Source organism: Apus apus, chromosome Z, assembly GCF_020740795.1.
Source record: "Apus apus isolate bApuApu2 chromosome Z, bApuApu2.pri.cur, whole genome shotgun sequence".
In the NCBI taxonomy this organism is placed as follows: Eukaryota; Metazoa; Chordata; class Aves; order Apodiformes; family Apodidae; genus Apus; species Apus apus.
In genome coordinates this window covers 29,344,926-29,369,662 of record NC_067312.1, presented here as the reverse complement: position 1 = coordinate 29,369,662, position 24,737 = coordinate 29,344,926, and the positions used below count along the sequence as shown (strand labels likewise).

The following is a 24,737-nucleotide window of genomic DNA, read 5'->3' as shown; positions in this document are numbered from 1 at the left end:
CCATACATGATACACTGCATGAAATCTTTGGACTTCTAACAGATGGTAAATATGGATAACAAATGAAAAGCATTTGTCAGCGTATTTCTCCCTTTTTTTTCACCTTCCCTCCCTTCCCTTCTGCTTCCCTCTCTGTACAATTCTTGAATACCAAGTTCTAGAGTAACAAATACACCTCATGAAGGTGCTTTTGGGAGCTTTGGACTTAATAATGATGCACTAAATTTTTAAGAGAAGGAATATTCTACACCATACACAGTGTGTGCATAGATGTCATAGGTTCCATAATAGCTCTTTATTACAGTCACCCAGCCTCAGGTGCTTATAATATGTAAGACCATTTCTCTACTCTTCTTGCAACAGTACTAAAACATATAATCAGAAGCAATTAGAGTGATTATCAGCATCGTGTGGCACAGTAGCAAGTCTTCTTACAGTTGCATTCACAACCATTACCTCTTTTTTCTTCATTTGAGTATAGAATGGTCAGAAAATTCTCTTGTTGTTGCTCTTCCTCCCCTTAGGAGTTTGTCTGAGGTGCTGTGTTATGCTCTAGTTACTGTTAATTGCTCACCTTTCATGGCACCAGAGAGGAGAAGCCTCAGTTGCATCTGTGAGACTTTGCCTCTAGGGATTCTAATGTGTGCGTGCAGCAATTCCTACTGCATGAGATCAGGTTTCTGTCCATCCTACTGCATTAACTATCTGTTCATCAGCATATGTGACAGGACAGGATTTTTATCTTGCATCTCAGCCACTGCAGTGGCCCACATGCATGTAAGCACAGCCCCTCCTTTTTCACGCTTTTAAATGAGTACACCAGCCTGTGAGGTGAGATGGCCATAAGCAACAGGCAGAGTTTTGTTATATATGACAATAAGACCAGGCAAGGGGTTGGGACAGGCATAAGCGCAGAAGCCTGCAGCAGCATCCATCTGCCAGAAACCTCAGGATGCAGTTTTGCATTGCAGCTAGAACAGCCATGTTCCAGGGTGCTGCAGAAGGCTTCCACCCTTTTTCTTATTTTGGTTTGGAGTTTGTTTTTTTTCAAATTGTATTCTAGCCTCGGGGTGAGACTGTTCATGCAGTTTCATCCAAACGAAAACTCTTCTTATGAATTTGTTTCTTAATTGTTTGCAGAATGAATTTACTGCTGGATCAGCCAGATAGACTTTCTGTTGATGGATTAGGTACCAGGCAAGTGGCCATGCATGCAGCTGGGATTAGTGGTAGTGACAGAGCACTCACTTCCAGATCAGTTCAACCATAATATGAAACAAATGCTGTCCTAGTCACTTCAACAATGTGGTGTTGAGACAACTTTGGTCCATATCAAGTGGTACCACCTTGAATGGTATCATTTGTGATTGTTTGCTCCTAGTCCCTCGTTTCCACTGCCAGTAACACCTTTGCTTTTCTGATCCTTCAGTGAGCCAGTTGAAGGGATTGTGCCAGCAGGGAAATATTTTGGGCTTTTATGGTACCCCTCTGCTGAAATAAGACATCAGACATTTGATGTATCTCCATTATCCATGGATCAAGACACTCTTTTCTCTTTTGCAGTGTATAACAAGAGAACACACATAAGTCCACCCCCTCCAAGGTCTTACCTGTGCAGGTAGCCCTTCTCTTGAGTACAGTATATTCATGCATCTGGAAGTTTCCTTCCTAAAATTAAAAAAATGCCTACTATAATGGAAGGATATGAACCAGGGTTTAAAAAAGAAGAATTCTGCTTGTGCTCCATTTCTTTCTATACCCCCTCAACATTTTTTTCAGTGCCTAAAGGATTTTTGTGACATTTTTTTCTTCTTTTTTTTTTTCTTTTTTCTTTTTCTTTTTTTTTTTTTTTTCCATGTTATGATAATTTCTGCTTTTTTTCTCGTGTTTCAGTTGCGATCGAGCTCAGAGCTTGGCCAGGACATCCTGAATGACTGCCTCACAATCCCACCCCTCCAGACAGCCCTGTCACCACAGGATGCTGCAGATAGTACCATGGGATGCTCTCCAGGGCCTGTTCATGATATTTACCCAGGTATAGAAAAAGACAAATAAACAGCCTGCTGTATTATTGCTCACTGTCAGATTAGGGATTATTTTGCAGTACTCTGAAATACATATATATCTCATGAGAAGGATACAGCCTGCAACATAATATAAAAAGATGCCTTTTGAAAAGACTTCTGCACCTTTTTTGAAGGAAGGAGGAAAAATTATATTTTATCCATGAAAAGAGCATTTTCCAATAGATCTACATTAATTAACTTAAATGCTGCCTTATGAGTTCTCTTATTAGACTTTAAATATGCCAATAAACACATTTATTTTAATTGTTTCAGTAATATATCTGATATTTTAATATTAAAACACCAAACTGTCACACCTGGCTAAAGGTACAATTGTTTTTCAAATTTCAGCTAAACTTGAAACATTTGATAAGTTATGAGTGATAGCTTATCTCAAAGCTCAAGACAGTGATGGGCAGGAAGTCAAACAGTATATTAGTAATTTTTGGGATATCTGTTTTAACTTTCAGGCAGGATGCATTACATTTTCCAGGAGTTCAACTTATAATTAAGAACCAGATGTAGGAAGTTAAAGTATTGGCTGGATGTTATGTGTGGTACTAAAAAAGACATTATATGAAATGGCCACTTCAGTAAATTATTTTACTGAGAGGCTTGTAAACCTGCCAATTCTGTACTATGCTTTTGACAAGGCTTTAGTGATATACACATTAGTTGGTGATGATGTAGGCTTGTATGAAAAAAGTCAGAAAATGTAAAGTCGTGGTTGACTGTTTCCTAATTTATAAAATAGTTGGTATTACTCTTATGCTGTTAACTTTTAAATGCCTTCATCTGTGTATAAGCCAAGTGTGGTATGTCAATTGAAAGGTAAGGGATCTCAAAGATCTGATTTTGGCCATGGAACCTCAAGTGACATGATGGTGGTTACAGTTGCTTATTTTATATTATACTTTGAGAGAGAGTTGGATAGTGAGGAATGCTGAGATGAAAAGAATTATTTCCTGGCATTACCCACTCTAATGTACAAAACTTGTATGTTGATAAATTGATTTGTGATGAGACTCCAGAAATGAAAATATGGTTCCTTCTTCTCTGTGGCTGAAATTTTGTGGGTCTATCCCAATGCAATTTTCACATTCAGGACTGATTATATCCGTCTTGTAAATAATGGTGTAGCTTTTTGAAGAACACAGAGGAATAGCATCAATAATTATTTGTTTTATTTTGTTTTCATAATATCTGGATCTTTAAAAAATTATTCTCAAGTATGTTACTTTATCTTGTATTGATAAGACAGAAAATCCTTGTTGTGGGAAACCTTTTTGTTAAGTAAGACACTTCATTCTGTGTCTCTGTGTGGACCTATCTGGTGGTATTTTGGAGTCAGTGAGCATGCTGGTTGCCATGAACATTTCATGGAATTACAGAATTGTCAGTGTTGAAAGGGACCTCTGGAGACCATCTAGTCCAACTCCCCTGATAAAGCGGGATTGCCTACAGCACATTACTCAGGACTGCATTCAGGCAGGTTTTAAATATCTCCAGAGAAGGGGACACCACAACCTCCCTGGGCAGACTGTTCCAGTGCTTTGTCACCCTCACTGTAAAGAAGGTGACATTTGTTCAGTTTCATGCCATACAAATCAGACACTGAAAAGACATTCATTTTTGAAGATATTTCCTCCCAGCATTTTGAGCAAGCAACTCACATCTAACAGCTAAACCATTGGAGCGGCTTGCCACACACACAGCTCCCAAGAAAAAGTGGTCAGGTTATCCAGCAGTTTCTTAAATAGTGTCCATAGTTTTCTGTCAGTCTCTTAGCACTAGCTCTGCTAGGGAATTGACCCATCACTGACAGTAGTTGTTGACTGCTATAAGCCTGTGGACTGTCAACAGCTGAAAATGTTTCCCTTCAACTAGTATTTACAAGATTCCAGTAGTAGCTGGAACCAAGGAGGTACACTAGAAGGTTTTAATAGTAGTATTTCCACTTGCAAGCAGCTACCAGAACTGCAGTTTCACTTCACTGGGTGCACATGGATGTGCTTTTTTCAGCACAGGACCTCTGCAGCAAGAAGCTGCACTGACAAAAGATGTGTTATGCAGGTGTTATGTGGTCCTAGCAGACACTAAATTATCCATGAGCCAGCAACATGCCCTTGCCGCCAAGAGGGCCAATGCAATCCTGAGGTGCATAAGGAAGAGTGTGGCCAGTAGGCCAAGGGAGGTCATCCTCTCCCTCTGCTCTGCCCCGGTGAGGCCACATCTGGAGTATTGTGTCCCATGCTGGGCTCCCCAGTTCAGGAGAGACAGGAAACTAGAGAGAGTCCAGTGGAGGGCAACAAAGATGCTTGGGGGGATTGGAGCATCTCCCTTATGAGGAAAGGCTGAAAGAGCTGGGACTCTTTAGCCTGGAGAAGAGGAGGCTGAGGAGAGACCTTATTAATGCCTATAAGTGTCTAAAGTGTGGATGCAAAGAGGATGGAGCCAGACTCTTTTCTGTAGTTCCTAGTGACAGGATGAGGGAAGTTCCATTTAAACTTCTTTACAGTGAGGGTGACAGAACACTGGAGCAGGCTGCCCAGGAAGGTTGTGGAGTCTCCTTCTCTGGAAATATTCAAGACCCACCTGGATGCAGTCCTGAGTAATGTACTCTCAGGGATCCTGCTTTATCAGGGGAGTTGGACTAGATGATCTCTAGAAGTCCCTTCCAACTCTGACAATTCCATGATTCTGTGATCTGCCACACCACCATTCATGGTGCTACTCTTGTAGACTTCATTACAAGGCACTGTGGGAGCCCAGGTATGCTCTTCTGTCATGCTGTGTTCATGTAACATACTCTGTCTACAGGAATATATTTTTGCAGTTAATATGCATGCTTTTTCTTCCTTAAGTATTGTACCTGCCCCTCTAGTCCCTCCTGTAGTTATCTCTTATTTTACACTGTTTGTCAGAAAAAGGGAAAAAAAAAATACAAAGAAATTGCTGAGGAACCTAGCCAAAAGGTACTATGTTAACAGATACTGCTATAACAGTGAATATTGTAGTTCAGAGAAAGGACAGATGGATGCTTGTGCCTGGCTGCAGATAACCTTTTCCCAGGGATAGTCACCAGGTCTTGGGCAGTGCTGTGGGAACCTGTGCTACCACTGCAGCCTGGACCAGCCAGAAATGTGCAAAAACAACTTAGAAAATACTTGCCTGAAATCATTATCGAGGTTGTGGCAGACAACAGCTATGACAGAGAAGAACAACTCTTGCTACCTGGCTGGAAATGCAGTGATAGTCCAGCCTTTTTATTCCTGATCAACCACGGCCTTGAAGAATTTTTTTTTTTAAACTCAGAGACCACAGTACTGGGAAACTAAGGCACTCTACTTTCTTACACATTTTAAAGTTTTTCTCATAGAAAAACGCAAGTTACCCTATTTTTTCAAGGAATAATTTAAGTAGTCTCTGTTTTTATTTAGATAACCAGGGATTTCCTTTGCAGCAAAACAACTTAACTTATTTGTTAAAAATTGTCTCTGCTTGCTCTGCCAGAATTTGCATTTAGTTTTTTTTCTCTGTTTTCCTCTGCACAAACATAAAACAATAAATTAAAAAGGCCATTCTCTTGTTTTCCCCTCTGCATTTGTCTTGATGCTACTTGGAGAGAAAAGTGTAGAGAAGGAGATTTTGGGAGTGCATGAGCAAAGTGAAAGAATACCAAAGCTACCTGCCCCTGTCCTGCAGGGGGTTGTTCCTCAGCCCTTTCTTAGTGAGTGACTCTGCTGTCTTAAGTGATGTCTCATCTCCCTGTGGTATCTTTATCCTCTGTGCTTATCCTTTATCCTAGAGGTTTGGGATGCCTTCTACTATCAGATGTCTGTTGTCACTTGGGCTGTGAGAAGGAGACTCTGGTCCATATAAGAATTAGCAAATGGTAGGGGCTAATGCTGAGGGCAGACACAGTTGGTTTTGTTTGTCCTCTGGGCCATGTGGTAGGGAAGCCTCCACTCCTCCAGCCTTGCCCACCAGTGGGGCTCATCCCATCTTTCTCTAAACTTTGACATTACCTTTGCAGCATCTATATTGCTGTTTTTATTCACAGAGTGGTTTCCTGTCTGTCACCTCTCACTGTCTGTTAACCTCCATCAGCTGAAAAATGTCCAGGACTGCTCTTTAGTGAGGCTATAGCATAATTAAGCTCCTGAGCCTTTCCTTAAATCTGCCTTGTCTGGGTCAATATCTACAGTACACCTTGACTTGCAAGGATGAATAGAGGCTTTCCAGAAGTGAGCTGAGAACTTGGGAGATGAGTTTGTCTTTTCAGTTTTTGATCTTGGGTAGCAACATTCAAAATTATGATCTCTAAAATAATTTTATTGAAGACAGATCTGTTGTGGGATTACTCCTCAAGCAGTCTCTGTTCTTCTAGGAGTTTAGCATCAATGCAGGTATTTTAACCTAGAAAGATCTTTTCACAGTGACAGTGCCCTTTGGGGAACTTGTTTAAATTCTAGGATTTTATAAATAAATTTGAATCATTAGCTCCAACATATTCACTAACATAACATAACTTTTATATTAGAATCTTACTCTGTAAACTAGGCCTAAACAATACTTTTTTATAAAGAGACGAAGAAATGACAACCAGTGAGAGATCATTTTAGTGTTGCAGACAGCCTGTGTAATTCATTCTCAGAGTTCATAAACTATTTAAGAGCATGTATTTGGCTGCTATTCAATTCCTAAAACAGATGCCAGTAAAAATAATTTAGTAACTGGGTTTTCAGAGGGTGTAGATAATCAGTGTCATTCTTCTGACTGCCTAATTTGAAGAACTTCTGAAAATAAGACTGCAGGATTTGGGATAATGAGGACATTTGAAGGGAGTATTGCTTTTTGCATAATCATCCAGAATCTTTCCTTATTTGGAATGTATAGAAGAGCAACCTCGTAGAAAATTACAAAACTGTTAATGCTAGTTTACAAATTTTGTATGCATTACTAGAGCATCGTGGGGCAATAATAGCAGCATTTTAGTTTGGCTTCACTGCTTCAAGAAATTTGGGATTTTTACAGCTGAGGGGAAAAGGTAAAAAGTGTTTCAGTATTTACAAAACCGGTGTTTCTGTTCACTAGCTTTAAAAATACGTAACTTGGGAAGTATTTGCCACCTCTTCTACAATAGAAAGCTGTAGAACATTTACAGCCCTATTTAGACAAAATTCCCAGCACAAGAAGGGCAGCTGCATCATGCCTGGTTGTATTAATGTATCATTTGGAGCAGCAAAGATGGTTTAGGGTTTTTTTTAATGTGTGGGTTTTTTTCCTTCCCTTTGGACAGAGGACAACACTTGAGAAAAACCAGTTAGCTGCTAAGAATTGACACTACAGCTTTAGGGGAGTAGTAATCCATTAGTATTTGCTCAGTTATCAATACTATAGTTTGCTTGATGAGGGTTATTTCTCTTCTTTTGCTTTCAGCAGCCATGTTCACCAGCACACAGACAAGTCGAAGTGGAACAGCAGCTGGGGCAGTGTCCTTGTCCCACCCCAGCAGCCACCCCTCCTCAGGACATAACATACAGGGTAGTCCTCTCCATCCTCAACCCCAGTTACCTCTTCTCTCAGCTGTGGACTCAGAGAGGTAAGACCAGTCCCTGTTCTTCACGCTGAGCCTGGAGCGGGGCTGCCTTCAGAGTTGCCAGGATGGGTGGAAACGGAATTGTTGGTGTGCAGGAAGTTGCTGTTGGCAGCCCCTGGCTATCCATTGCTTTAGGTATGGGTTTACCAGCAGAAGGAGAGATGAAAGAGACTTTTTGATACCAACCTGGGCAAGGGGGGCTTTCCATCCATCTCCATTTAAGGGACTTCCTCCAGTTCCCTCTTGACCTCCAGCAATGCCCCAAGCAAAGAATGTCATACTGACCGGAACACAAAACTTCTGAGGACCCCAGCCATACCTCCATACCTTACAGAATGAGGGCCCTGAGATGCATAATTCTGTTTACTTGTTGTAGGAGATTTTCCTATTCCATCAATATTCTCTGAATACTAAGATTTTTTGCAGGAAGCGGGCTTTTTTTTCCCCTTGACATTTTAGTAAGACCAACAGATAATGAAATAATTTTTAATTCACTTCTTTGAGCACTTGATTTACAGTCAGGATTTATTTTATGCTGCTAGGTACAAACTCCCTGACTTTTGCTGTTACCATGGTGTGGAGAATGACCATCTTCTTCCCCCACATAAGACTGGTGTTGGTTCACAACACATGGTTTTAGATAATTCAGTGATGCGAAAGCAGATTATTTAATTTTCATGTTTAGACATTCCCTACATGATTTTCAGCAATCTTTCAAATTATTTATCTAGTGTATGCTATTACAGATTTCCACTTAATTCATTGAACCATAAGTCCGCCAGATAGCAAGACTGAAGAGACCTAAGCAAGCAGCTTTTCAGTGAAGAAGTCAGTAAGATACACCATCACACAAAATTCTGAATTCTTACTATATGTATAGATGTTTAAATATTATTTTCTTAATCTCCTTATTTTTCAATGCCCTAAACGATAAACTGTTGTATTTCCTTACTGTATTTCAAAGTGTTTAATTTTCTTGAGTGACAGAAATGCCAGTAACTCAGAGAGCAAAAAGTGTCCAATTATAAACCTGAAAAGAACATTCACTAGATTTCAATTAATGATAAATGATCATAATTTCTCTGGAGGAAAGCAGTACTCACCCTTTTATCAGTAAGATGGAAGAAAATAATGGTTATGGGGTTGACAACAGGTGAAAGTACTTTTCAATGTCACACTTCCTGTGTGAACTCAGCCAGTTCTGAAGCTACTGGAACTTGATGAGTATTTTGCTCACCGGTCTGAGATGCAATTTGCCATTTCATGATCACTGGAGCTCACCTAGTGGTTCAGTCCTTCATCCTGACTCCTGGCCATGTAGTCCTGAACTTCTTCCTTTGCCTTGGCTCTAGCTCTCTCTGCAAACTCTGGGGCTGCCAATGCTCTCTTGCCTGGCCAATGGCTTTTCCTTCCCGGTATAGTTTTCTGTCCAGTGCATGACTTCTTCAACATCCATATCCAACAAGATCCAGAGCATGAAGGGACAAGTAGGAAGCGATCAGTAGTTATTACAGGTATACATTTCATGATAAAAGAGAGTGATCTTCTCATTAGCCTATTTCTGAGGCAGTTACTGGTGTAGGACTGTATCAGACATATTCAGGGTATGGTTTAACTCGTGAAGTCCTTGAGTGTATTACAGACCTGAGGATACTACGGTACTCTATAGAATAGCAATAATGAAAAGCTAGTGTGAAACACTCCTTTCTCGTGTGTTAATTTTACATTCTCTTATGAAGGCTTTAAGCATTAATTCCTATTCATGGATCTACTTTGGGTTAAAACAAAAGTTCTACTATCTTCATTTAGGTAGTGTGGCAAACAACAATTTAAATTCAGAAAAGAAAAAAGTGTTACAGCAGTGTTGATTTGATAACAGAACATGCAGTACAAATTAAGGCAAATGTTTGAAAGTCAAACTAATGCAGACTCTGCATCTTGAATGCAATACAGTCCACTTGCCTAGGGGCTCTGCAAATAGGCTGTTATTTACACCACTTCATGTGTGGTATGATAGCTGTGAAAATGTAAGCTGAACAAACCAATACCTCAGTATAAAAAAGTGCTAAAGACATCATCTTTGAAAGGTGGGAATCACCTCGTTTATCCCAATCTCATCCTTCAGAGGACTGCAGGACCTAGGCGTGTGTCAACGTTTGACTCAGTTTGACAACAATGCTCTCAATCCCCTCCCCCTCCTACCCAGGTAGGGAAGGAGAGAGAGAAAAAAAGAGAGAGAGACTTGTCTAGATTGAAAACTGAACTGTGCAACTTTATTTAGAATACTAATACGTGATATTAGAGTGTATATATATATATAGTGATTATACAAAGGTGTGGTAGAAGCCTCTTGCCTCCCCCCACCCCCAGCAACTCCCACAGCACTTCCCTCAGATGAGACAATTCCGAGGAATCCCGAAGCTGCTCCTGGAGAAAGGCAGAGAGTTACGAGGGTCAGGAGGGCTTGAGGTCGATGGGTCGATGATGATGGGCAGATGGTGTTTTCCCAGATGCTGGCCACGAACAAAAGAAAGAGAAAAAGAGAGAAGAAGGAAGGCAGATAGAGAGGTGAAGCGAAGCGGCGAGAGAGCGAAGCAGGAAGGAAGGAAGTTTTCTTCTGTCATCTCCGACCTTCCCCCGAGCCTACGTAGATATATGGAATGGAATATCTCTGGCCAGTTTTGCTGTTCGTCTAACCCAGCCTCCCATGGGGGGGCCACAGATCCCCCCGCAGGGTCTGAGCCGGCAGAGCAAAGGCACGACCTTGAGAGCCCAGCAATTACAAAAACATTCCAGTGTCTTATCAACCTAGCAGAACACGCAGTTGCTAGTTGAAGAAAGCTCACTGAAATAAAAAAAAGGATCAGCAAAAGAAAAACTGGCTTCATCCTGGCTCAAACCAGGACAGCGTGCAAGCAGGGCATTTGTTATGCCCATGCTGTGCAGTTTCTGATGCTCTGTGTATGCCTAAGGTCATTCCAGAGGTAAGGACAGCCTGACCAGCACTCACCCCTGTGATAGCCTGCATTTATTGGACTGAAGCCAATCCAAGCTGGCCTGGCTGCTTTGCCAGCTCTGAGGGCCAGTCACATGCCCCTTCCATTTTGGACAGCAGACTCAGGCTTGTGATCAAGAAAAGCAGAAGGAAATAAGCACTTTACCCACATCTCCAGGTACCATGGGGTAGAGAAGTAATTGGAGAGCTTCTTTTGCTGCTTTCTCCACCTAGGTGATGAGAGGGAGAGTGTGAACTTGATTAAGCCTTATTAATGTGAGACTGAAGCAAACATGGGACACATCTTACACTGCTTTCATTCTGTCTACAGAACTCAATGTCAAAATCGGATAGAGAGTTTAGATTGAAGAAGCAACTTAATTTTAGTTTAAAACCCTAACAGCATGGTTTTGAAATCAGTACTAATCTCATCAAAGCAGGTAGCTTTGGTGACTTTCTCTATCTTGCTTGCTACTAAATCTAATCATTCCTCAGCAGGACACTTTTTTGTAGCTACTGCAAGGGAGGTGTTTCTCAATGACTCCAGAAATATTCCTGGACTGATTTTGTGTCCAGCAGGCATAAGGAAGGGCACCTTTCTGCAAATCTGGTTCCTGATTGCATTGGCTCCAGGGCTTGGCCACAATTCTTGACTGCGGTGGTTATAAGCTGGTCCTGATTGTTTCAGGGTCAAAATTAAATTTGCAGTTTCCCCAGTAACATGATGTTATTTGTTCAGGGACAAATCTGTATGGATACAAGTCCAAGTTTCTCTCTTATTAGGCAGAAGGGAAGTAAAAGAAGATATAGTCACCCGTATGAGTAAGCCAAAAATTCATGAAGTGGTTAATAAATCATTATAAAGACCACTCAAGCCTACCAAGAAGGAGTCCTGTCTGGCAATACAAAGCAGTACTTAATATCCTTAATACAGCTGGGAGGGTTTTTTTAGATGTTAAATAAAAAGTGAAATCTGTAAAGCTGTGCTTTTCACTTTGGGCTTTGAAAAGGTTTTTTGCTGTTTGTTGCTGTTGGTTGCTAGTTAAAACAATTTTTTATATATTAATTTTCACAAATTAATTTTAAAAACATAGAGGATGATATTGCATTATTTTAAAAATATTAGTAGTAATAAAAGTCTGTGCATTGATTTTAATCTCAGATAGCAAATAACAGTATTTCTGTTTGAGTGCTATGTAGAAAGCTAACTCCTGGTCCTTACTTAGGGAGAGGTATAAAGAGGCAGTTTTAGAACTGTTTAAAAACCTGATCTCCTGATCTTTTTATCACAATGCTGATTTCTCTTTTTAAAAAATTATTCTCTAGCATTATTGTGAAACACATGCATGCTTTATTATCTTCCTCCCTAGTATATCTTTAAGACTACATTGCATCAGTTATCTGGAACAATGAAATATTTGACACATTAAAGACTCAGTGGCTCAATAATGACATCTTTATTTCCTTCATGTATACAGTGTATCTGGAGTAAGATAATATTAAATCAGCACAAACATCATCTAAACTCTATCTAGTACACCTAAAAGTGTGATTCTCTAAGAATGCTGAATAGGCAGTAAATCACCCAGAGTTCATCTTGACACTAGTCCAAAAGTAAATTATGGATCTACCAGGAAAGTAGTAAATAGGTTTCAATTAAATCACACAGATAGTTTGTGGCAGAAACTGATTCTGAGCTGCAGCATGAAATATCTCAGGCTTGAATGCACTAATAACCTGTCCAGAAGCGTTCTGTATTGCTGCTGCTGCAGTTGCTCCTACTGTTGTACTCAGCCTCTCCTGAGAACAGGTTGAACTTTGATACACAAATCACATCCCATTAGTCTTAGTGGCTAATTTGGTTATCAGGAGCACGTACCAGAGCCCTTATAACCCCAGCTTTCCATCTGCAAAAATGACTGTAGCACCCATTTGTAGTGTAGTTTGGAGGTATGCAATTTTAAGGCAATGTAGGTAAAACTTAAATTTGCAATGTCTATAAAACCCGTGTGTAAAATCCTCACAGTGTTGTGTATCCTTGTAATGCTGGTAGTGACGAAGCTCTGCAAAACACACCAGTGAAGTGATGAACCTTTATGTCAGCTGCACCACGAGGTTCTGTCTAAATGGTTTGCCTCCTTTGATAGGCCTTCAAGTTTATGCTTGGAATCCAGATCAACATTTTGATGTGGTTGGACTCTGCCCAACTGAAAGCAACCTAAAACTTACTATGTTGACTTCAGATTATTTTCAAATAGCTTTATGTAACAAAGATCTCTAGAACTTGAAACCTGGACCTGAACCTAATATTTAATTCAGAATCACAGAATCACAGAATTTTTGGAGTTTGAAGTGTGTGTGTCTGCTTATTTCAGCCTAACGACAAAACTATCAGAACTGTAAGATGCACCACATTGCTCCTCACAGTCCCTCCGCACTAGCTGAGGAGTTGTTAGAATCACAGAATGTTTGGAGTTGGAAGGGACCTTAAAGATCATTGAGTTCCAACTCCCCTGCATGGGCAGGGACACCTCCCACTAGAACAGGCTGCTCAGAGCCCCATCCAACCTGCCCCTGAACACCTCCAGGGATGGAGCCTGCACAGCATCTCTGGGCTGCCTGTTCCAGTGTCTCACCACCCTTACACTGAAGATTTTCCACCTGATCTCTAACCTAAATCTCTCTTCTTTCAGTTTAAAACCATTACCCCTTGTCCTCTCACTGGAAGCCCCTGTAAAAAGCCCCTCCCCATCTTTCCTGTAGGCCCCCTTCAGGTACTGGAAGGCCACTATGAGGTCCCCCCAGAGCCTTCTCTTCTTCAGACTGAACAACCCCACCTCCCTCAGCCTGTCCTCATAAGAGAGGTGCTCCAGCCCTCTGATCACTTTTGTGGCCCTTCTCTGGACACGTTCCAACAGGTCCACATCTTCCTTGTGCTGGGGGCACCAGAGCTGGGACTAGAGTATTCTAGGTGAGGTCTCACCAGGGCAGAGTAGAGGGGCAGAATCACCTCTCTCGATCTGCTGGCCACACTTCTTTTGGTACAGCCCAGGATGGAGTTGGCCTTCTGGGCTGCAACTGCACATTGGTGGCTCATGTCCAGCTTTTGTTCCACTAGTACTTTTCCACAGGGCTGCTCTCAAGTGTGACCTCCCCCAGCCTGTATTCCTATCTTGGGTTACCTCGGCCCAGGTACAGGACCCTGCACTTGGCCTTGTTGAACCTCGTGAGGTTCACCTGGGCCCACTTCTCTAGCTTGTCCAGGTCCCTCTGGATGGCATCCCATCCCTCTGGCATATTGACTGTACCACCCAGCTTGGTGTCATCAGCAAACCTGCTGAGGGTGCTCTCAAGGCCACCATCAATATTGTTAATGAAGATACTAAACAACACTGGCCCCAGCACTGACCCTGAGGGACACCACTTGTCACTGTTTTCCATCTGGACTTAGAACCATTCACCACTACCCTCCGGATACGACTATCCAGCCAATTCCTTATCCACTGAACAGTCCACCCATCAAACCCATATCTCTCCAATTTAGAGAGAAGGATATTGTGGGGGACCATGCCAAAGGCCTTGCAGAAGTCCAGGGAGATGACATCCACTGCTTTTCCCTGGTGGACTGATGTAGTCACTTAATTGTAGAAAGCCACTAGGTTGGTCAGGCAGGATTTGCCCCTAGTAAAGCCATGCTGGCTATCCTGGATCACCTCCTTGTCCCCCACTTGCCTTAGCATGTCTTCTAGGAGGATCTGTTCCATGATCAGGCACAGAGGTGAGGCTGATAGGTCGGTTATTCCCAGGGTCCTCCTTTCTACCCTTCTTAAATATGGGCATAACATGTCCTTTCTTCCAGTCACCAGGGGCTTCACCTGACTGCCATGACTTTTCAAACATCATGGAGAGTGGCTTGGCAACTACATCCGCCAGTTCCTTCAGGACTCTGGGATGTATCTCATCAGGTCCCATGGACTTGTGTGTCTTCAGGTTCCTCAGATGGTCATGAACCTTATCTTCACTTACCCTTGGGGGGGGGAACTTTGTCTCTCTGGTCCCCATCCTGTGGGCCATCAACATGAGAGTTGTGAGGAGAGCAGTTGCCAATGAAGACTGAGGGAAAAAAGTTGTTGAGAACCTCAGCCTTCTCCTGGTCTGCTGTTACCTTTTCATCAAGAGTCCAACAGCCAAAACTAACCACTCACTTCCAGTGAAGAAGGACAGCTATTTATTGACAAGACAGCATTGATAAAAAGCCTTAAAACAAGAAAGGCAATGCCTCAGAAATCAGATCCTCCATGAGGTCTTTCCTGCCATTAAGACTTAAGCTCAACCACAGAAGCTAAAAGGAGTTTTCCATGATAAGGGAGCAATGCAGCCTTTTAATGTCCCAGTCATCAAATGTAATGATAGGTCACCACTTTAAAAATATATATTTTCTATATCTGGGCTGCACACTGTACTCATGGAAGTCTGGTACCTCTGCAAACTTCTAAACATTATAGTGATTTAAGTAAAGAAGAAACAATCTTTAGGTCTTATTTACTGGGGATTTTACAGTTTTGTGTTTCTGAACTCCTAGGTTTGCAGCTCCAGCTCCTCCTCCTCACCACATCAGCCCCCAGAGAACTTCAGTTCCACATCCCACAATGCAGAGACGGACTCTGCAACCTCCTCTTCAGCATCCTGCAGGAATGCCTCTAAAGACATACCAGCCAGCAGCAAACACTTCTTGTCAACTGAGTAGCCCCCACATCCAAGGTAAGAAGGAAGAACCATCATTACTGATATTAGTTATTTGCCACTGCTAATTGGCCCTAAATTGAGTGCTTCAGGGGCTGGTGCTGACATTTTAAGGCACCTTTCCTTTTGAAAGACTCTGGGAAGTAGCCTTCAGGACACTCACTGCCTTCAGACTTCCTTAAAATTCTTAGCTTAGCTGATTATTATCAATCTTACTGTAGAGTTAAGGGTTTCTCTTCAAACTGGTTTTCAGAGCTGTTGTTGAAATAGAACTGCAAATAATTCTGTCATGGCCTCTGCTTTTAATTTTCTAATGTTATGCTTCTAATATCTCCTGAATTTACACATAAAGTGTTACCAGGTTTTCAAGCAGTGGAATATTTTTCTCCCTTGCACTTGTGGAGCAATAGACACCTCTTCTTTTATTAGCATACATGTCTCTTACAGCTGTGTTTCCACTTGCACTGAGTAAACAGCTTCTACAAGACTTTCCTGTCCCTCTTTGTTCAATTAAGTATAAGCTTCTGTAGCCAAGAAGAAACTGACAACAGCTGAGAACAATGTTAGGGTTTTTTTGAGGAGGGTTTTTCCAGCTGGTGTGGAGTCAGAGTGGTAATTACCTTAACGTTTCAGAAATGTGTTGACAGCAGTAATGCTGTTTCCTCTCAACTGTTTAAATATGTATTTACATACACAAGGTACACAGCACACTGGACTTCTCCAGGCCTTGGGATTCTGCTTTTTGATCAGGCTTTCTGATAATTATCACAGTAGATATTACAGGAAACACATCATGAGAAAACCAGAGCTTCTTTTATTTTCTTCCACTATGGAAGCAGTCTCTCTAGGCAAAGGGATGAGACAGGACACTGCAGTGTGTCCCAGATGTCATGAGTGTGAAGAAGAGAAAGGTGGCAGTCCTGTTTTGTTTGTCTTACTGGAGTGGATAACATGTGGACAAGATCTGAGAGAGAGGCTTTTCTTCCAAGAGCTGATTATTACTGATTATTATTAAAAGAACATTAAATTTACCAATGGATTTTTTGGCTTTCTATGTTCTCTGATTAAAGTAGTACAGGGTGAAATTTATTAATACACTGCTTTTTCTCATATGACACATGCAAAAACATGCAAGAGCAGATCCAATAAATTCCTAGCATATGGGGTATGAAAGGATCAGATTAGCCTTCCTGTTTCCACAGTACATTACATTTTACTTAATTCCCTTTTTGCTGAATATTTGGCATGAAATTCTCTTCCAGAAAGGCATCCAGACATTAAGGTCTGTCTTCCTGTCTGGAACAAAGATTGTATTTCAGTGCATAGGTGGCTTTACCACCCTCTTCTTGTCAGGATTGTGAGAGCTTCAGAAATTGTAGAAGCCAGAATCACATCCAGTTGCTCCAAAGTTGAGCAGTTTCCAAAGAATCCTGCCTCCTGGAGGCTGACAAATCACCTTGGATCAGTTGCTGCTCTACACAGGACTTGCACTTGCAGGTGCAGTGAGCTCCATGTCTGCTTGGGCATCTTCTCTTTAGGACAGGCCAGATGGATGCTACTGTGTTCCCATCTCCCCCTCCCACAGTCCAGAGAGGATATAAAAGGACAAAAGACATGAGTCACTAAAACCATTATAAGAAAAAGGCCCAGTAGAGACCCTCATCTGGGCAAATGTCGTATATGGATCAAAGCCCCATTCCACATCCAGATTTAAGATAGAGCTTAATGCAATCTGAGTGGATAAAAAAAATTTATAACCTCAAGGGCCTGGATATTAAACCTATATCCTACTTACTGTATCTATCTTACTGTAGTCCCACATTAGTATTACTGTGTTTGCCTCCCTGTCCTAGCAAAATATATGTTGAAATATAGGCATTGCTGACGGAAGTTATATACACATAGATAGCAACTCAAAGTTGCCATTGTAAAGATCTCTGCACTTTAACCTGGTAGGAAGACAATGTGGGCTGAACTCTTCTTTTTTCTTTTTTCTTTTTTTTTAATTTAAAGTTCTAATGCATTGCAGTGCAGTGCCACATTTGGGTATTTATGTTATTTCAAAGATTGAGTAACCTATTGTCACTATAACAGGCATTTTGTCAGAATGTCCAGCTTAAGCACAGGTGTGTTACTTCTGCATGCTACACTGAAATCTTTGTTCATCCTGTGTGCCTGAAATGCTTGTTTAAACTCTACCTCTCGTAAGGAAATGTTTCAAGAGTTCAGGGTCCTGTTTTCCGTGCACCACTACAAAGACTATCTTCCTTGGTCATGAAACACCATGGAGTTTTCTCGCCAGCCCAAACTATTTGGCTTATAAGAAGTGTCTGTGGGAAGCTCTGTTAGTTTCTGTCTCCTGCAGTTGATAACCTGCCTTTTCATGATTTAAAGTGCTGTATCTGTAGACAATTCAGCTCAGTCCGTTCCCAAACAGTGATATGTATCTTGATATGTAGTCTTAAACTTGTTAACTCCATTTAAATTGACTGAACCAAGGAACAAAGAGTTTAATTGCCTAAAAGCTTTTTGAAGAAAACAGGTTCTAAACAGCTTCCTTTACTGAAAGCCTGAGCATCTTAAAAGCTCCTGGAGATCTCAGAGTACAATCTTTTTAGAAAGAAACTATGTAGGAGACCCAAGAGGGGCAAGCATGTTCTGTCTAACAGATATAAATTTATTGCAAAATGTTTTTTCTTGGAAAAGTCTACAGTTCAGATTTCATTATTTGCTCTGAGTGATTTTCAGCATCAGACACAGTAATATCAGAGAGGGCTTTTTATTGCCTTAGGTAATATTTTATAATAGACTAAATATTCCCTTCCTCTTGTGAAATTCACGATTTCCTTTCCTGCATGGGATATTTGGAAGTGATTATATTGGACAATTCACTGAGTTGCAGAAATGAAGCTCTTCTTTTCCTTTCATTAGACTGTAATATCTTTTATTGGATTACCATAGGCAGTAAATCTAAGACCATCTTGAAATGGAGACTGGGGTATTGACTTTCCAACTTGACACTACTGTACACCATTGTACTGTGCATTTGTAGACAGAAGACAGTACAAGTCCTGGAAATCTGCAGCAATTGACCCAGGACCTGTACTGTACTGATGGGTCTTTTCAGCCAAGAAAAACTACAGGGATCTGAGCAGAAGTACCTGAAGATCCAGGCATCTGCAGGTGAAAGAGTAAGGTATTGACTGAGGCATGTCAGAAGAGGTGCACCAGGTAGGAAAGTAAAGAACAGCAATAGAATCTTCTTTTTCACAGTGAGCAAGCTTCTTGTGCTTCTAACATAGAGTTGGGTAAATATCCTTTGGGCATGGACATAGCTGACTTTATTTTGGACGCTTCTGATACTGTGAATATTTTTGCACTATAAATATGACTGTCCCTTAAAATTATGCCTGTAACCTCTGTCTATGTGTTTGTGAATTAAGCTGATGACCAAAGCTGGCTGAGTAATGGAAGAAAGAAAGTAATGCAAAATATTCAGTTAAGAAAAAATTGCAATTTCATTACAAAAATTATTAGCTGGTATGAGTTAGCTATACTACTGTAACTGTACAGGCAGCTATACCACTAACAGTTATCTTTTATTTAGAAATAATCATATATTAATAAATTTTTAAAAATCTAGTTTTTCACACTTGCAAGTCAATCTGGCAGTAAAATATGTGACTCATATCTCTGTCTTTTTCTTTTCCTTTGGTTCTTCATACTCAAATGGTACCAAATGATTACTTGATATTTCTGTAATTCACCTAGTGGACACTGTAGAAATTATACTGACTGCAGGGGAACACTGTTTTAAAGTAGTTCAGGCCAAAGACAGCTGGAATTTTTACATACCATAGCAGTAAAGATTCCTCACCCATTATGTATATTCTTTATGGCAGTTATTTATGTTATTTTCTTGGGGAAATATTATCTCTTTGTGGTGCCAAGCAGAGAGCTGACTGAGGAGGAAATAAGTGTCTGTCAGAAACTTCCTCCCTCATGGACATGGTGAGTGTGGCAGTTGTTCATTACATACCTGCAATGAAATCTGTCCACCATGGTTCAATGAGAGCAAGACTTCATCATAAGCTTATGAGGACCACAATTTTAGCTGTGAATTTGAGATGGGCTGTGTACCTGGGATTTTCAGATGCTCAGCATCTCTCAGGATGAGGCTCTGTACATGATAAAGAACAACTGCTTCTTGCTTTTAGAGGAGATTGTTACCGTACAAAGCTATTTTGTCATATTAAAAAAAAAAAAATCACTTTCCTCAGGATAAATGCCATCATGCCAGAAGAATTACCTTTTATTCCATATCTTGACATCATAGATCTTGGCTCTAGGCATACACTGTTTCAAAGAAACAGAAATAATATGACTTTGTGTGTGTTTTAAATATAAATAGTTTAATAAAAGACCAACTGATACAATCTACAGTTGCTATCCTGAGAAGAAATGTTCAGTTGCTGGAACTTCATTAGCCAATATATTTGCCTTTTTTATTTTTTCAGCACTGCATGAAAACAGATAATGGGTGTCACAGATAGTTCTCTAACATTATCCTGAAGGAGAGGCCAGCTATGGTCAGCATGTAGGGCCTGAATTGCATATGGTTTCATGTTACTTTACATTCAGCTCTAGTGTAGATCATCTTGAACACGGCACCCTGTGAATAAAGAGAAGAGTTCCTCAAGCCCAGGTAGGAGGTTTTGCTGTATCGTGTTTGGGCTTCCGTTCAAACAGCTCTACGCTGTGACCTGATGCACTGCAGCTGTGGACAAAGTAATTTAGAATAGTGCTAAATAACTGATGGGGAGAGAATTATGCATGCTCTGTTCTGCTCTTTCCTGTTTATGGCTCTCCATTTTGTCAGGTGGATATTTATGACACTGAATCATGAAAACAACATGTATCTAGGAAAGGTGAAATATTTTTCCCTGCTCTCTTCCCATGTTAAAAAATTATTTGAGGGGTTCTCAGTTAATGAAATTACTTTATACAGTTTGCTGATTTTTTTCTGCAATATATTGGTTCATGTACCAATGGGTGACATCTTGTAAGACCTTGCTAGACAATATTCTTTCACTTAAGTAAGGAGTGAGCAAACACAGAGGATGTGACTCACAATAGCTCAACGCCAAGGTAAGTCATTTTTCTGTCAGACCGCAGCTAGTCAAAGTTACTGCTAGATTGTTCTGGATCAGGAACAGAATGCTGTGAGAAAGGCACAAAGAGAAAATGAGCACAGCACAATGAGAAAAGATATTCCAGCATGTGTCTTGAAGGATCTTGCCAGCTGGCTCAGACTGCTATAGATTGGAATGGTTGTTTCTGGTAGCTAGTCTGACTCAACAGTAAACTTTCATAGTGTGTCCTGTTTTTGGTTGGCAAGCATTTTAAAGGAGGCAAAAACTGTCACTAGATGTGTAGCTTCTAAGCCAAATTTAGTATGGCTATTGTTTTTTCTTTAATTTTATTTCATTTTACTACAGCTGGTTCTTAAACGTCAGGGCTGAGCATTTAAGGACTGACAGGTTGTAAATTTCTAGCAAGCTTTCCAGTCTGACTCAGTTTTGGTGGAGTTAAACTTCATAAAATAGAAGATTGAAACCACTGTCATACAGCTAGGGCTGCAAAGTGCCCACAGTCCCTTCAAAAGACAATTAACTCTGTGAGAGTTCAGCCCCTCTGGAGTGAGGACAGTCTGCAAATTATGTCTGCTGTGGAAGAGGATCCATCCTTATACTTCTCTTTCCCTCTGCACCCTCCCCCCCCGCTTCTTTTATATGAAGTCAATCTACTCTTGTTTTCATGCAGGTTTTCAGACAGAGCACTGACAGTTATTTCAGTGTTCTTTCAAGTAACTGCTTGCCTGATCTAAACTCTTGTTTTATATATGTCAATTAAGTATTTCTCGTGTGTACACAGAACTCTCTTGTAAGACTACTAAATAAAAAGCAAAGACTATGTTTCACTCACCATTGTTACCTAAACCTCCCCATAAGGTTTATTCTAAGTTTCGCGGTGCAGGTTCAGACCATCCATAATGTGGGCATGAAGTGCCACGTCTACATGCTTTTGTAATACCTCAAGGGATGGTGACTCCACCACCTCGCTGGGCAGCCTGTTCCAGTGCCTGAGCACTCTTTCATAAAGAAATTCTTCCTAGTATCTAGTCTAAATCTCCCCTGACATAAGATCAGGCCATGTCCTCTAATCCTGTCGTTATTCACTTAGAGAAGAGGGCAACACCAGCCTCCCTACAACCTCCTTTCAAGTAGGTGTGGAGAGCAATAAGAACTCCCTTCTTCCTCCTCTTCTCAGAACTAAACAAGACCAGTTCCCTTAGCTTCTCCTCTGACACTCATCATAAGACTTGCTCTTCAGACCCTTCACCAGCTTGGTTGCTCTCTGGACACAATTCAGCACCTCTGTGTTCCCCTTGTAGTGAGGGGCCCAGAACTGAACGCAGTATTTGAGGTGCAGCCTCACCAGTGCTCCAACTGGACTCAGTATCTTTGATCAGTTTAATCGTTGGTAATTTAATGCAGCAGACACATTAAAAGATCTTTTTCAGTCCCTCCTTTCTCCTTTTTCCCTTTTTTTTCCCTGATGTTGAAGTTCTTAATATTTTAGGGAAAGTTTTGTTGTTGTATCTTTTTCTTGATCTATCTATGCTAAGAGGAAATTCAGTTGGGAGGATTTTGTCATATGAATGTTTTTTAAGTAGACTGGCTAGGGGAAACAGCCCTGCACATCAGCTTTTTGTATGGGCAGTAGTGTCTTTGGAATAAACTTGTGACACAGGAAATTCCCTAAGATGCTTTCTGAGGAAGGGGGTTTTGAGGGATTTTTTGCATGACTTACCACAATATATTCTTAATCAAGAGAATGGTACACCAGCCCTTAGGCATTAAACTGTTTGCTAATAAATTCTTCAGAGACTGTATCAGTCCTGGACCAGTTTTTGAATAAGTCAAGGGCTACAATTTCTATGTAACACCTTGAAGGCACTGCACTGCCTTTTTCCTTATGCATGGAAGGAGAGTGGTGAGAGCAAGGAGCCACAGAATCTGCAGAGAGACTCTTGATTCACAGTTTTTCTTAAAAGAAATGTATGTATCCTTCAGACTCTGAGTGAAATCTCAGAAATTTGGACTTAGCAGCAGTTTGTTTTTAAGGAGAAAAGACCTTGCTTCCATGAGTAAAACCTTCAGGTCAACCTACTGCAGAACATCAGGCTGTCCCTCTTAGGTTGCATAGGTGTCCCTGCTTTTCCAAGACACATGGTTTTGTTTATACAAATATATACTTTTGCATGGGTGTCACGGACAGGATGGACAGCTGCCAAGACATATATGCCCAGGTCAAGATTTATTTCATATTACATTGGGGTCTTAACTCTTCAAAGTGGAAGGCACAAGTACAGCAAAAGTGCAGGGAAATTGGGAGACCAGAAATTGAATGCAAAATATATCATAACAGTGAATTTTACTACTTATAGTTAGATCAAACAGTAAAGGTTAACCATTAAAATACTAGCAACTTACTTATTATCAAATTTTATACTAGGCCTAGAACATTAACTATCAATCTTAAACAATTCTATAATCTTTAAGCTTAATGATAAAAATGACTTAACATTAAGTTTGCTAATAAAGACAGTGAAAGAGTTAATATGTCTCACCCTTGCCCACCTGCAGCTGGGTGTCCCTGGGTGGATTGTAATTCTCAAGAATTAGTCTCTCTGGCAGGCGTCCCTGCTGGAGGAGGGAAGGTCCAGCAACCTTCTGGGAAGGTGTACGGGAAGTCCACTGGTCAAAGATGGGACCAGGCTTTTATAGCATACAGTGGATTGACTGCTGTCAGTCCACCATTAGCTGTACCTCCAACATCTCTCATTGGAGAAGAAAAGAAAAACAGTAGAAGAAAACATGAAGGCCTTGTTCCCACCAAGCAAACTCTTTTGTTTACCTGTTTGTTCTTACTTTATCTCTGTTTCAGACGTAGTTGTGGCTGGACTGAGCTCTGTGTTCTTCAACACCAGAGAGCAGCTGGTGTTAATGAACACCAACTTGGCCCATTTATACCTTTCAAGGTTGTTACCAGCTCAGAGTTTGCTAGGCCTTTCCCTTCTCACGGGAATCTTTCCACTCCAGGCCTGGCCTGTGAAACTGAGAGACAAAAGCAGCTGAATAATAGAGTAAAACTAGAGGTTGGCATCCTGAGAGATGGAGCACCCTGCTAAAATGGGTTTCAATATAAACTTACTCAGTGCTTATGTTCCTCTCTCAAATATCACTTAAGGAACAAAAACCAAAGAATTAAAATCCTGGCAGGGATCTTTTATGTTATGTCATACAGTGGTCTCAGTTCTCTTCCATGATATGGGCTTATTGCTGCCAATGAGTAGGTAAGCCTCACCCTGTACCTAGAAAGAGCAGGCACCATGGATCATCAGCTGGCACCCCTCCGGAGTCTCATATGCATGTCCTCTCTATCATTCAGCTCTCTGGGCATCAGTGACAGCCTCCCAGATTTTATTGAAACATTACTTGGGTGATCTTCCTTTATTTTGAATTAAGCATTTTCCTAGGTTTTTGAGGCAGCAGCACAGTGTGAAATCTGGAGAGTACCAGTTCAGACAGGACTGCAGAGATAAGAGAGAAGTTTCCTGAAAAATTTCAAGTTCTAGCCAGTCAATGCCTCTCAGAAGCCACACTGGAATCAGAATATCCATTAAGCAGTTTGTGTTCAGAATGAGTAGCAACTGAAGGAAGTCTTGGGGAGCTTCATATCAAATCTGCTCAATTGACGGAAAATAATTGAAGTCCTAGTGCTACTGCAGTCAAGGTTTTTATTATTCTCACAGCCACAGTTCCACATGTTATCCCTTTTCTCTCTGTTCAGGTCTTTTACTGACCACTTTCTTCTCCTTGTAGGTTTTTATGGACAGCTTCAGACTTTCTGCCCTCCACATTATGCTGACACTCAGAAGAACATACAACATGATGTTTCTTGCAATGTGGTTCCTACTTTTGAAGACTGCTTAATTCCCACATCAGTGGGACAGCCAGGGCTTGGCATTTTCCATCGAACTTTTTCAGCTCATACTGGTATTACAGGTAAATGACAGCTGGTGACTTTGTGGGTGGTTGTCTAGAATTTGTGAAGTTTGTTAGATCTGCTTGAGCTGTGTATTTGTCTGGGACCTGTCATGACAGACTTGACTCTTCACAAAAAGAGATGGGTTTCAGATCTCTGTGGAGTGGTTGGCATGGGGACCCAGGCACCAGAGGTCACAGTAACATCTGATCTGTTCTTG

At 41.0% G+C, this 24,737-nt stretch overlaps 1 protein-coding gene across 1 annotated transcript in view; it reads left to right on the top strand.

The window, feature by feature from the left end:
* GLIS3 (GLIS family zinc finger 3) overlaps positions 1-24,737 on the top strand; it is a 181,172-nt gene that overhangs the window by 152,342 nt on the left and 4,093 nt on the right. The window contains exons 6-9 of the mRNA XM_051642348.1: positions 1,894-2,035; positions 7,509-7,671; positions 15,246-15,424; positions 24,355-24,537. Of these exons, the coding sequence (XP_051498308.1) occupies positions 1,894-2,035; positions 7,509-7,671; positions 15,246-15,424; positions 24,355-24,537 (667 nt within the window). The remainder of the gene's footprint in view (positions 1-1,893; positions 2,036-7,508; positions 7,672-15,245; positions 15,425-24,354; positions 24,538-24,737) is intronic.